Below are 13,836 nucleotides of genomic sequence, written 5' to 3'. Positions count from 1 at the left end.
CAGAGCCCAATGTGGAACTCAGTCCCATGGCTCAATCCCACAACCCCAGGATCATGACCCAAGTCAAAAGCAAGAGTCAGATGTTCAACAAACTGAGCCACCCAGGAGCCCCTGGAAGTAGATTTTTCTGAAAGGTGGTTCTGCTGCGTGGTCATAAAATCAATCAACCGGCCAATCACTGAATCTCGGACTCAAAACTGAATCTCAATTCACTGCAACTTCAGCACGTTTCTTGCCTACCCTGAGCCTTGTCTAAAATGAGGACAGCAATGGATGGTCACTCCCACATACAGGGGCTAAGAGGGGTCAGAGAGACAACGCACGGAACCCATCCGCCTATGTTGCTGATAAAGGCACGTGCTCCATCAGTGGGAGCATAAGACAAATAATAAGTTTATAAATTTCTTTTCCTCATTATTTCCTAGGTTATATTTACAGTTTACGGTTTTTCCTCTTTTAAGTCAGTTTTGATACTTTTTATAAGCTTCTTTTATTTGTATAAAAATACTGAGGAAGAACCCCAAATCCAATTTCCTCTAGGCTCCCACCATAGTCCTGGCCATCACTGTACTTCACCTGAAATACTCAGAGGGTAACCTTAATATATGATGCCTAATAATTGATACACTTTTCCATTAATAAATGAGAATTTCTAAAATATCTCAGAGATCTACCTCATCCTCTTACGCAGTTCTAGGTATTAATCTATCCTGATACAAATTTTTATGTCTAAAGAAAGGACATATCATTTTTAAAAATAATGAAATATTTTATATTATTAATGAAAGCCTATATAAAAGAATGAAATATGTTATATTTAATAATGAAAGGACATATATACATATATATATCAAAACATTAGTGAAAGGTTATATATCAAAATACTAATGCATTTATCTCTATGGGGTGTAAGTGGCTGATTTTATAAAATGTCAGTGCCTTCCTGTATTTTCCAAACTTCCTGCAGTGGATATATGTCACCCAAATAGTTGAGGGGGAAAAAAGCATGCTAAAGTATAAAAAAAGAAAATGATTTTTAAAATAGTCATGAATCAACTGCTCCTCTCCAAGCTGTGGGCACTGCAGCAAGCGCATAACAAGCCCTGACAAAGGCTGGTGGAGGGAGGGATGGAGCACCTCTGATTTGGCTTGTGACTCAGCCTGTGACTCGGCCATTCTGAGTGTGTCAACCGCTCTAGTTCAATGGCAACATCAGGTGAGGGACGTGGCCGCCCTCAGCTTCGTCAGAGAACACAGGCCTGACACCCACTCAGGGGTGTCATGGGGTACCTTTCCTACAGGGGAGGGGGCAGCCCACACAGGTCCCAAACTTCCTACGTCCTCCCACACCCGGCCGTGTGCATCAAACACCAATGTCTGAATAAGTTCCTCCAGACGCAGCAGAGTCACCCACTTAAATATTACAGCTGGGCCCCGTATTATTCTAAAATGACCCAAAGTGTCTCACCCAGCTGTCAATGCCCTAGACTACAAATGAATAAGCAGGAAACTTCCTGTTACATCGTTCCTTACTAGTCAACGGGAACTTTACTGACTGCTTTCCATGATCTCAAGAATCAAGTTAAACTCACCACCTAGCTGGCAAGCTCCTATCATTTGCAAGGTTCTGTGTCTGGTGGGGGCGGGGGAGACCGTAAGGCTGACTAGACTCCACCTCTCCCTAAGTGGGGCTCAGAGTCAAGTACACAAACATGCCCACAAATAAAGAATAATGAAGAACAAGCCTAGAAACCACCAGAAAGAGAATCACCAACCACTGTGGATGAAGAGATAATACAGAGATCACATGACTTGGAATGGGAGCAAAGTCAATACACAGCATAAGTATTTTATATCCAAATATAACAAAGATATTCTAAAATCTTGATGAATAGGAAGTTCAAATTCCTGGGGTTCTTCCCACTCTCCAACAGATGAACTCCAAGTGAAACAGTAACTGTTGGTAGATATTTTTAAACCAACTGTAATATTTAATATGTTCTAGCAATCTTTCCAGCTTAATAAATTTGCAGCTGTCCTCAATTCCACTGTAGAGATGAACCACTATCTACCCGAACCAATCGCCTTTCCATGAAGATTTAGATTGCTTCGAATTCGTTACCATTATGTGCAGTACTGTAAAGACCATCATTGAAAATACCGTTTTACACTTGCCCAACTATCTCCTAAGGGTCAGTTCGTACACGTGAAATTGCTGGGTCAAAGGTAATACATACCGCCTAACTACCCTCACAAAATTTCCACCAATGTATCTCACCAACAGTGCAGGAAAATGTCTATCTCCTATGTTCTCACCAATACTAAGCATCGTAAACCCTTCTGTTCTTTGCAGATATTATAGCCAACATGTTAAATCATTTTTAACTTGCATTTTCTTGTGAGACTGAATGTTTTCATAGCTTTATTTTCGATTTTTTAAAAAAGAAATTAGAGCAGGGGTGCCTGGGTGGCTCAGTTGGTTAAGCATCTGACTCTTGGTTTCGGCTCAGGTCAGGATCTCACCGTTTGTGAGTCTGAGCCCTGAGCTGGTCTCCGCACTGACAGTGCAAAGCCTGTTGGGGATTCTCTCTCTCTCTCCCTCTGTCTGCCCCTCCTCTGCTTGTGTTCTCTCTCTCTCAAAATAAATAAATAAACTTAAAGAAAGCAGATAAAGGGGTGCCTAGGTGGCTCAGTCAGTCGGTTGAGCATCAGACTTTGGCTCAGGTCATGATCCCACCGTTTGTGAGTTTGAACCCCGCACTGGGCTCTGTGCTGGCAGCTCAGAGCCTGGAGCCTGCTTCAGATTCTGTGTCTCCCTCTCTCTCTGCCCCTCCCCTGGCTTGTGCTCTGTCTCTTTCTGTCTCTCTCTTTCTCTCTCTCAAAATAAACAAACATTAGAAAAAGCAGAAATACCAGGCCATTTTGATAATATCATCAGTCTGTATCCATTTGGCCTTATCTATGTCTGTCTGTAAATTCATATGTAAAGACATGAGGAAGTATGTTCATCAACTGTTACCGGCTCCCTATATCTGGGTGGGTGGCTTTGGGGTGGTTTTTAATCTTTTTTCTTTTTTTTAAACTAAAGTTGTAATTTTTAAAAAGTACAGTTCTTCGTATAAGTAGATCTTTTTATACATAGGAAAAAATAAAGCTATTTTCATTTTTTAGAAACTTCAAGTTCCAGGATATGTTTTATGATTAGGACACATTGTGTGTAAGCGTGTATATTCATGACAACCCTAAGGTAAAAATCCTGGTATTGTTAGTGAAAATCATCAGGACATAAAATAATATTAGTAGGCTTTCATTTATTCTTCAAGCCTAAACTTCAAACTCCTCACCACATCATAGTCTGGTTTGACCTATTTGGGCTATTTTTCATGGTCATGTCCATGTGCCAGGACTTTACAAAGACAAAAGTACCAGCCTTGCCCTTAACATGCTCATGGTCATTCAGGGTCTACCCTGTGGGAAACTTTAGGGTCCTGAGGACAGCAAATGTTAGGGGAGCTTAAAAAAACAGCAAATGTATTTTAACACTAAGCTAGCTCCTCTTATTTTTTTTAAGTTTATTTATTTTGAGAAATAGAGAAAGTACAAGTCAGGGAGGGGCAGAGAGAGACGGGGGGATGGGGAGGAGAGAGAGAGAGAGAGAGAGAGAGAGAGAATCCCATGCAGACTCCACACTGTCAGTGCAGAGCCCAACATGGGGTTCGAACCCAGGAACTGTGAGATCATGATCTGAGCCAAAGTCAGACACTTAACTGACTGAGCCACCCAGGTGCCCCGACGGCATATGTATTTTAAAGGCTCATTATGCACTGGGTCCTATTCTAAGTCCTCATTACTACCCTCAGATATAGGTTCCACTTGTATCTCAATTTTCCTAAAGAAGAAACTGAAGCATAGCTTCAGTAAACTCGCCCAGGACCACAAGGCTAGTAAACAGAGGAACCTCATTGAAAAACCAATCACTAATAATTCTACTCTCTTGCCGTTGTATCTTTTTAGCAGACACCAAGTGAGGAATGTCTGTTCCTGGAAAGGCTGGAAGAAAACCATTACAACACCTACACATCCAAGAAGCACGCAGAAAAGAATTGGTTTGTGGGTCTCAAGAAGAACGGAAGCTGCAAACGCGGTCCCCGGACTCACTATGGCCAGAAGGCAATTTTGTTTCTCCCCCTGCCAGTCTCCTCTGATTAAAGAAATCTCTTCTGGGTGCCGACCACTCCAGAGGAGGCTGAGGGGGTCCTCACCCAGCTGACCCCAGGTTGTTCCCCTGACTTTTGGCTGCGCTAACCCCTGGCCCACAGAGCCTGAATTTGTAAGCAGTGCGCTTCTAAATGCCCAGTTCACTTTTTTGCAGAGCATTTTACCCCAGCACGGTTTCGAACAGAGGGATCAGATAGCTCCTAGGGGCCATCTGGCTGGCCGGTCTGGGTGTGTGGATGCCCGGTTGCCTGTGGGCACCTGCTGTAGGCTGAGCCTCTCAATGCAAAGGTGGGGCCAAATGAAGTGTGTTCAGGGAGCTGCCACGGGGTCATGAGTAACTGCATACAATTCCCTCTACTGAGTAAATCCTGTCTGTGATTCCCCGAAACACCTGGCTTGATGCCCCTGTGTCCTTTCAACACCCCACAAATATTAGCAGAGAAGCTTATGGCCGGGTTAGGGGAAGGCAGTGTTCCATGAGTAGAAACTAGGATGAAGAAAATTCCCCCTGGTGAACAAAGGGATTAAATAATGGCAAGGGGAGATTGGGTTCTGGTGGACAGTTTAAAAGGCTGGGCTCTCAGGGCGGAATCAGTGAAGGATGGGAGGCTCAGCCCACAGCAAAGCAGAATAAATGCATAGCGCACAGAGTCATTCCAATGCCATGACTTTCCCAAGATAATTTGGCAGGAGGAAGCTCCTGGATGATGTCAGATGGACAACATGAGAGGTGGGTCTTCTTGATAAAAAGCAAAAACATCAGATGCTGGCAAATTCATTTGGGTCTGGGGTGTGGGAGTGCTGAGAAACAAAGGAAATGTGGGCTAAGGGGACATCTTCTTCCAAAGAGATTGATTTTAGAAGTGAGAAGGAAAGACAGAGGGATGCCATGACTTGTGCCTGTTCCCCAGAAAGCAGAGGCTTTGGGGGTCCCAGGCAATGCTTACAAATCACATGCAGATGGTGTTTGAGTGTGGGTTCTGGTTCAGTGGGTCTGGGGTGCAGTCTGCATTTCTAACGAGCCCCCAGGTGCTGCGGATGCTGCTGCTTTCCCTAGCCGCCCCCCACACTTTAAGTAGCAGAGTTCTGAAGCAAGCTGTCCAAAGGAAGGGGGGCCCAGGCCCCCGAGCCTCTCTCACCTTGCCCTTAAAAATCACATACCCACAAGCCTTCCTGAACACTCAGGCGGCATCAGCAGCAGTTATGCCTGCGTTAAGGAACATGGGTTTGAGGCGCTTTGGCCCAGTGCCTATAAAATACCCATTTAGAAGGTATACGAAAGCATACTTCAAAAATGTTAAACCCTCACAAACAGCTTTTCTCAAGAGACCATTTGTGTTACGATTACTTGTATAAATATGCTTCCTGCTTAAAGTAAACTTGACCCAAGTGGCTAGCAAATTAGAAACACCATTCATCTCTGACATATGATACTGTTGCCATGTAAAGGTCTTTAATAAGCCATTTAAATTTACTGTGAGATGGTATGTTTTAATCACATTTATAAATATATAGCTCAAAGGCAGTTAACTGATTAGCATTCAGCCACTGAGAATGATAATCATAGGATATGATGCAGAAGCTCTTCAATTATCTACTACATATACTGCATTTACCTATAAAAAGAGATTGAACTTCGTTTTCAATTGTGCTATTACAAGTTTTCCTTTGAATATGGGAACTTTTAAGCAACGATAGGGTAGCTGTGGATAAAAACTGATAAGAATATTAGCTCATGCTCGAAGGAACTGACATTATTAACAGAAAAGTAACTCTATATTAATTAGATTGTCATATTTATGATGAAAAAAAAGACAGTTTGTGAAAGTTCAAAGCAATATGGTGCAATTAAGGAACCAAACGAAGTTAGCACTATGGTTAATAGTATCATTCTGCATTTGTACAGAAAAACCATTTCAGAACTTTGTTTTTGTAACTTGGATAAGACAGTTCTATTTTATTTTAATAAATCCTTCCAGGCAAGTTGGGGATAGTGCAGGGTGGTTTAACATTTCTTTACTATGAAGATTTGGCCAGAAAAGCATACACAGAGAGGAAATCTAAGATACATCATGGTCCATAATATTTAGTGTATGAATCAAATTCGAACATAACACTGGCCAAGAAAAAATTAAATGTTGCTAACAGATGAGACAGAAGCCTGTGGTTTCAAAGACCCAAAGCAGTTAGAAGAAACACTATTGTGGCTTCCCAGTCTCCAGCTGGTTGCCATTCATATATTTGTTCACTGAATAGTTGTTCAGTGCCTACTGTGTGCCAGGCACTGTACTGTGTACTGGGGCACCCGAAAATATTGTCTGTCTGGTTTGCTGCTGTATTCTCTCCCAGGGCATTATATTTATGATGAAAGATGCTGTGGATTCATTTATTTCAGTCGAGTCAAAAACAGAGACTGTGTGGTTTCCTGCTAAATAAACAGCCAGTCCCAGAAACCCAGGTTTTGGAAGAATTAGCAATACCCAGTGTAAAATAAGCCCCCATGAAAGTATCAGAGGACATGGCTGGGTGAACCCACGACTTTCAACTGTAGAACCATGTCAGCTTCAGGAGGACCAGTTTCAAATTGGGGAAAGAGCCTGTCAGATTTTGTAAGGTGGCAGTCGCCTGCTCCATTCTAGCTCCTCACACACTCTCGTTCCTTACACATGGAGCGTTCCTGTTGCTCTCTCTTTTCCTTGAGCAAGTGAGGTATAGCCATCTGCTTGTCCTGTGTCTCTCGTGTGGATTCATTTTCAGGCCAACTGTTACGAACTGCCTGACATTCCGTACAGCATCAGGAGCATTTATGCTTTGGAAGTGTTTGCAATATGGAGACGGAGGTGGCAGTGATCTATTTCCTTGGAAGGGATGATCATCAGAGCCTCCCCTGGCCAACAGTGTGTACTAACCAAAAACTGACTGCAGCATCCTATGTTAGTTACTAAAGATGGTCCTTGCTTTGTGTCCGAGATTATGGAGCCCAGCTCCCCAGCCTTGTTAGAACATACTGCCTAAACCAACCGAGCCCATGGGCTGCGAAGCAGACCTCTGATGAAGAAGACAGCTGCCACATTACATCCCTGTCTCTTTATTTTGGGCACCTTACAAGTATTAATAAATGTTCCACTAAAAGACGATAATGTCTCTGAGTTTTGGAACACCACAATGTCTCATATTCCTGTGGAAGCTCTGTCCCCGGCATCCATCAGGTGTGGCTGTTTTGTGTTCCACACAGAGCTTGTCACTTAGATGGGAGACCTTAAAGGCTGACAGGAAAAGCTAAGGTAGCAACATTTTTCACTGTGTTTGGAAACCTAAGGCAGTACTGGTGTTTTTCTAGGGATACATCAGTGAAATACATTCAGGGAATTTACCTCCTAAAGAACCAAGCACCATAATTAAATGACACTCTTTCTTCATAGTACAAGCTATGAGAAATTATGCTACTATTGTACAGTTGACCAGTTTGTGCTAAAGCAAACATACTATGACCTGGGGCAAAAATTAAGGACTTACAACTTTAAGTCAAGGGCAAAAGGGTTATCTCTTGCATCTCAAGCATCTTGATGAAGGGTGATAGGTTTGCCCATCAGATCTTCTGAAATTGTTATCGTACTACGCAACATCTCCTTAAGTGAACTTGTCAAACTTAAGACTTCTTATTCTTAGAAGAAAGTATACTGTTGCCTAGACCTTGTGGCACCAGATCATACACACAAACACTGACACATATACACACACATTTATGCTGGCTCTCACATACGTACACTCACACAAGCATGTGCATGTATTAAAAAGTGTTGTGAGGTGTTTGTTCCTTCTACGAATTACATGACAAAATCAATCCCTCCTCTTCCTTTTAAAGTCACTTTTAAACCCCCTATTTTCTGCTTTTTGGAGTCTGATCTGCTGTAAGAACTATATTTTCCATCACAACCCACCACATGCCTACCCTTGGTCATACAACTGATACAAAGAAGGTCAAGAAGCTATATATATATATATATATATATATATATATATATATAGCTCATATATATGAGCAGCATTTGTTTCTATTGCTTTCCACTACAACATATTGGCCAAAGATGCATTAAACTGGGTCATAACTTAATAGGTCATGACCACAGTTTTCTGAAAGACACTGGCTTAAAGCAACTGGCCTCCTTCCCGAAGATGATGAGGCCCAATTAGAATCCTGTATTATTACTTCAGTGTTTTCAAAGATGCGGTTTGTTCAAAGACAAGGGGAACATCCTGCTACCCAGGAACCATCTGTTCAGAGGGACTGGTAAGTTCTTTTCGTTGGTTTGCTTCTAATCCTGCAAAATGAGTGTGAGGATGCCGGTGCCACATGCACACGCTGCTGCCTCCATTGCCCCCAAAGCTCTTCTGTCTGCACAGCCCAGAGGACTTTGGCCCCCTCCCCTCCTTTGGAATTCTGGTCACTGTTGGGGCTAGAGGTCATCCCCTCCCCAATTTCTGCAGTCTTCACTTCAAGCACTTCACTTGCTCCCTGACCCCCAAATTCCTATCATATAATCACTTCTTTACTTTTTTTTTTTTTTTTTAACATTTATTCATTTCTGAGAGACAGAGCATGAGTGGGGAGGGACAGAGAGGGAGACACAGAATCCAAAGCAGGCTCCAGGTTCTGAGCTATCAGCACAGAGCCCGACACGGGGCTCGAACAATGAGATCATGACCTGAGCTGAAGTTGGACGCTTAAGTGACTGAGCCATCCAGGCATCTCTACAGCCATTTCCAAACAAGTCAGGAAAAGTAGACTGAGCCAGGAGAATGCTAGATGCCCAAGGTCTCTGGGCATCCTCCCCAGCCTCCATCACTTTCTGGCAATTAGTTGCTCTCTCATCTACCTAAGAGTTTGCCATCCATAACTCAGTGATAAGATAAACACCATTGCTACTGGAATGTCTCTTCTACAGGGATCTGAAAGTTTTCATCTTTGTTGAACCAAATGAAAACAGTAACTCTGTGCCCTAAGTGTCTGAAAGGGTTAGGCTGGCTGAGAATTGGCCTCTTATGGGTGACCTTGACAGCAAAAGGGAAACATGTAAATGAAGTCACTGTCTTCCATATTTATCTGAATGCTGTCCTATCTGCCATGGGGTGTGGAGGGGAGAGGAATTCTAACCCTAAGCACTCTTGTGTCACTGTCATATTGAAGAGTATGGTAATAGTGGCACATCAAAAAACTGCACTTTCATAAATTAATAAAAATTATCTGTAGGAGCAGTAGTACAATATGGGAATACTTAAGCCCAACCTAGCAGTGGGACTTGTATCTTTTCCATTTCAAAATCACTAGGTATTTGTTGGACAACCATTAAAACTGAAACAATGGCTTGTGAAAAGTGGCACACCCCCTCCTTCCTACTCCACTCCTTAAACCCATCCTCTACCCCCGGAAAAAAACTCCCTTGTTATTGTACATAAAATTTACTCTAAAATCCAGACAGAGAATGTAAGAGCTTGAGATGTGGGTATCTGACAGAGGACACTCTGGAGCCTAGTGATTCATCAAACAGTCTCTCAAGTTACAGGGGAAATGTACTGAATGCCTACTGGGATCTTTCTGTAACATTGTACCCACTTTGCGGTTGATATATTGACCATGACAAACTACACTGTTAGCTTTCCACCCTAGTTATAAAATTAAAAAGAGAAACCAGGTCACACAAAGCCTGAAGCTGGTGGGTGGGTTTGCTTTATAAAATGCATGCTTTTTAGGACCTAGTTTGGTGGTCTTCTGACGGGTCTGAGCATGTCTGTGATGTGGGAAAGCGGTATTTCCTAAACTGCTTCCTTCCCTCTTAGCTACCCACTGTCACACAGGCTAAATTTACGCATTTAGCAGCTAAACACGAGTGTCTATTTTATCACATAACTAAGCCAAATTTCACCATGTCCTTGATGGGTTTTTCTATGAGCCTTAATGAAGGCTTGGGCATTCCTTGTTTGGAAGTGTGTTCAATTTCAGGATTTGGTTCACTTGGTCGCAGTGTTTGGGGATGTAGGTGTAGACAGGCAATTTGTGCAAGTCATGACAGAGATGCATATCATTGTGATTTTCATATTTCATATTTTCCTGCCTGAAGAGAAATTTTTTTAGTCTTACCCAGGGATATAGAAGAGCAAGATGTTAGGTTATTTTACTGATAGGCCTTGAGCCAAAATTTTTTTCTCCAAAATAAATTATAGGACTGTCATCATATACTAACTTGCTTTGTTTGGATTGTAAAAACAAGACTTTCATAGTCTGAGATGTCAACCATGCTGAGAGTTCAGCAGGCTCCTGGAAAAATGAACAGAATGACCTATGGCTTTCTCAAAACACAACACTTGGATTAGGAGCCTGGGGTCTGACCAGGGAAACAGTGCAGGTTTAAGGACTGGCCAGATTACTTCTGATAATATACAATAAAATCACCAATGCAAGGTGGTTGTGCAGAGGGGGCAGATGGGAGAGAAACGGCTTCCTTACCCTTGCTGCTACCAGAAACTGTCCTAGAATATTTAATCCAAGTGAAGAAGAGACATGGGTTTTATAGATTTCTTGAAAATGTGTAACTCTCAACCAACTTGAACATTTGGAAAGAGTTTGATAGGGCAGACAGCTACTCCATACAGTTGAGTCCTCAAGAAAAAACAAGAGCAATAAAGTGAAAATGAAGCGTTTTTCCTCAATTCTCTCACCAACACATTCATTCGTTGATCATTTATTGAGTATCTAGCATTGTGACAGTGAGAGTCCGATCAGGAAACTGAAACCACACCAACGATGTGAACAGAGAAGTTCTAATGGCAAGAATTATTAACTAATAAAAAGGGATTAACTACTGAGGTGTTAAGGGATCTCTATGCAATACTGGGATCGCAGATGTAGGGAGAGGCTCCTATCTCAAGGCGAAGGAAATTAATCACAGCAGGAAGAAACTTGACAGAGGGCCTTCTCTCAGGGATGAGATTCAGCTTCATAGGTGAAGAGGGTGGCTGTGGCCCAGGGACTGTGGTGGCTCAGGGAGCATTCCACTGGGGTGATAATGGAACCTTCTGGAAACAGTTTGCTGCAGAGCCAGGGTTGTGCAGGAGGCTGCCGGGTGGCCACCATGCCAGAGGAGCAAGGAGAAAAGCACAAGAACCCCAAAGACAAGCCCCTTCCCCCTAAGGTGTCCCTCCAGTGCCCTCTGCTGACAAACCCTAAGTTACATCAGCTGGTAAAGAAGAAGTGTTTACAGGGCCCAGCTGCCGTGTCACAAAAACAAGGCAAAGAATGCATTAGGAGCAGCCAGGCAATAGACTGACAAAAGAAAATGTAAAGAAGATGATGTAGCTGCTCCACTAGACATGGATGAATAAATGTGGTCCTTGCCCTTTAAAAGCTTATTGTAGGAGAGGATGGAGACAGTCCCTCAATGAAGGCATCAATATTTTTGACTTTACTCCCTTTAAAAAAAAAAATCACTATTTTCTAAGCCCCCTGGGCCTCTCTCCAAAGACCATCATGTACATTCAAGGTACTTTCTGTAAATGTTAAGTCTTCTATTTGCTATTTTATCTTATCCTTTTCAGTGAAATAATATGATGATTTGCTATTTTAAATGAACCCAAATCAGCGTAACACATATATAGAGAAAGAAGGTAGCTTTGGAGTCAGATGAGCAGTTGCAATCCTGGTTCCTCCTTGTACTGACTTGGTGACTTTGGGCAAATGATTCGGTCTAGCTGCCCTCCATGTCTTCCTCCATAAAACGAGGATCCAAACAGTATCAGCCTCACAGGCTTATTGAGAGGATCAAATGAGATGGAGGCATGCAAGTATTTTTAACACTATATCTGGTATACAAAAAGGAATAATAAAAGTTTGCAATTATCTTACAATAAACATAATTATACACATTATAATAAGATAGGGCTCACAATGATCTTTTAGAGTCTCCACTTCGATTCCTAGTGATTGTTTTCATGAACTTACATTTAGAGGGATCTTGCTTGATAGCAATTCATTGGAAGCAGATGTAAAAGTTTTGATTGACCCCCAAGCTTAGTTGGATATGATATCCCTTAATTGAAGGTGTACAGGGGCACCTGGGCAGCTCAGTCGGTTAAGCGTCCGACTTCAGCTCAGGTCATGATCTGAAGGCTCATGAGTTCAAGCCCCGCATCGGGCTCTGTGCTGACAGCTCAGAGCCTACAGCCTGCTTAGGATTCTGTGTCTCCCTCTCTCTGCCTCTCCCCTGCTCGCACTCTGTCTCTGTCTCTCAAAAATAAACAAACATTAAAAAAAATAAAGTTTTACAAATTAAAAAAAGTCATATAGAAGACAGCAAATGAATAGTGAGGGGTCAGAAAACCACAGACAATAACAGAGATGAAGAAACTACGTGTGATTGGTTAAGAGATTTAAAATGAGACAGATGCTCTAGCTATCCTCAGATAGGTCAAGGGTTATTTTGGTTTTCTTGCTCCAGTAGTCAAAATGAATACAGGATTTAGAACTTGACAAGGAAGGTGTTTGGGTTCAATATAAAGTAGAAAAAACCCAAAACTTCTGACAACTACAGCCATTCCAGCCATGGCTGAAGCAAGACACATTTAGTAGTTGATCTCTGCCACTCCTGGATTCAGAGACGGGACAGGCACCGGTGGCAGATGCTGGGACTCATTGCCCAGGTCTCCCTCCAGAGACGAAGCCTTCAGCACCCTTCAGGGACAGCTTAGGTGAAGAGAGATGCCTTGCCTGAGGGCACACCCCTCTGCCATGGTCTGCATGGGGCCTAATTGCCTGGCTCCTTTGCTTCAGCTCTGGACAGCGCTAAAGGATTATTCCGACTTCAGAACTTCTCATAATGTGTGCCGAGGCTCCTACTGAGATGGTCTCACTTCTCCTTCTGCCCTATCCTACTTCCTTCCCTTCCCTTCCCTTCCCCAGGAGTTGATTCATTAGTTGAATCCCTAATGACTTCCAGCAGGGCTAATCTTGACCTCGGAGGCTGCTTCTCAGGGAGCCCAGGCTGGGACAGGACCTGCCCAGGATGCTCGAGGCACTACTCCAAGCAGGGTAACTGCAAAAGTCCCCTACAGCCCTGGGACTTTACAGACCCCTGAGGCACCTGAAGCCGAACGTTCTAAGTCTACAAAGATCCAATCTGTCTCCACTGTGTGCAATCCAAATGGACTATCCTCAGGAGAAATCTCAACCTTCTTTCACATTGTCTCATCTATGGTCGGCCTGATATCACTCAGGAGGGGTGTGTGTTGAGTTATTACACCGTTCATTCAATCACTTGTCACGTCTTTCAACAAACACATATCAAGGCCCAAATATGCCCCAAGCCTGGTAGGGACAGTGGTGCACAAAAGATCTCTTTCCTGGAACTTATGTTCTAGTGAGGAGAAACATATCAACATTTCCCCCAAATTTAAGTTATTTGAATACTGCTTCCAAAATCATTGCCTCTATGCCTATGGACCAATCACTGCACTTCTACTTCCTCTGGTTATGAATGGTAGATTCACAGTTTACCTACGGTAGGCCCAATGGAAGATAAAGTGTTCACAAAAGAATAAGCTATTAGTACCTATTTTTAAATACAC

The 13,836-nt window shown here is 42.8% G+C and overlaps 1 protein-coding gene across 3 annotated transcripts in view; it reads left to right on the top strand.

The window, feature by feature from the left end:
* The window catches only part of FGF1 (fibroblast growth factor 1), a 92,651-nt gene extending 85,298 nt beyond the window's left edge, over positions 1–7,353 (top strand). Inside the window, exon 4 of one of the 3 annotated variants that reach the window (XM_039236133.1) lies at positions 4,015–7,353. In XM_039236133.1, coding sequence (XP_039092064.1) covers positions 4,015–4,209 — 195 coding nt within the window. In that variant the 3' untranslated portion in view covers positions 4,210–7,353. The remainder of the gene's footprint in view (positions 1–4,014) is intronic. The other 2 variants (XM_039236136.1, XM_039236134.1) reach the window with 2 other exon arrangements.
* Positions 7,354–13,836: the final 6,483 nt, after the last annotated feature.

Source organism: Hyaena hyaena, unplaced genomic scaffold (genome assembly GCF_003009895.1).
Source record: "Hyaena hyaena isolate Hyena2069 unplaced genomic scaffold, ASM300989v1 scaffold_107, whole genome shotgun sequence".
NCBI lineage: Eukaryota > Metazoa > Chordata > Mammalia > Carnivora > Hyaenidae > Hyaena > Hyaena hyaena.
The sequence above is the reverse complement of the archived record's forward strand: the minus strand, read 5'-3'. Positions and strand labels throughout refer to the sequence as shown.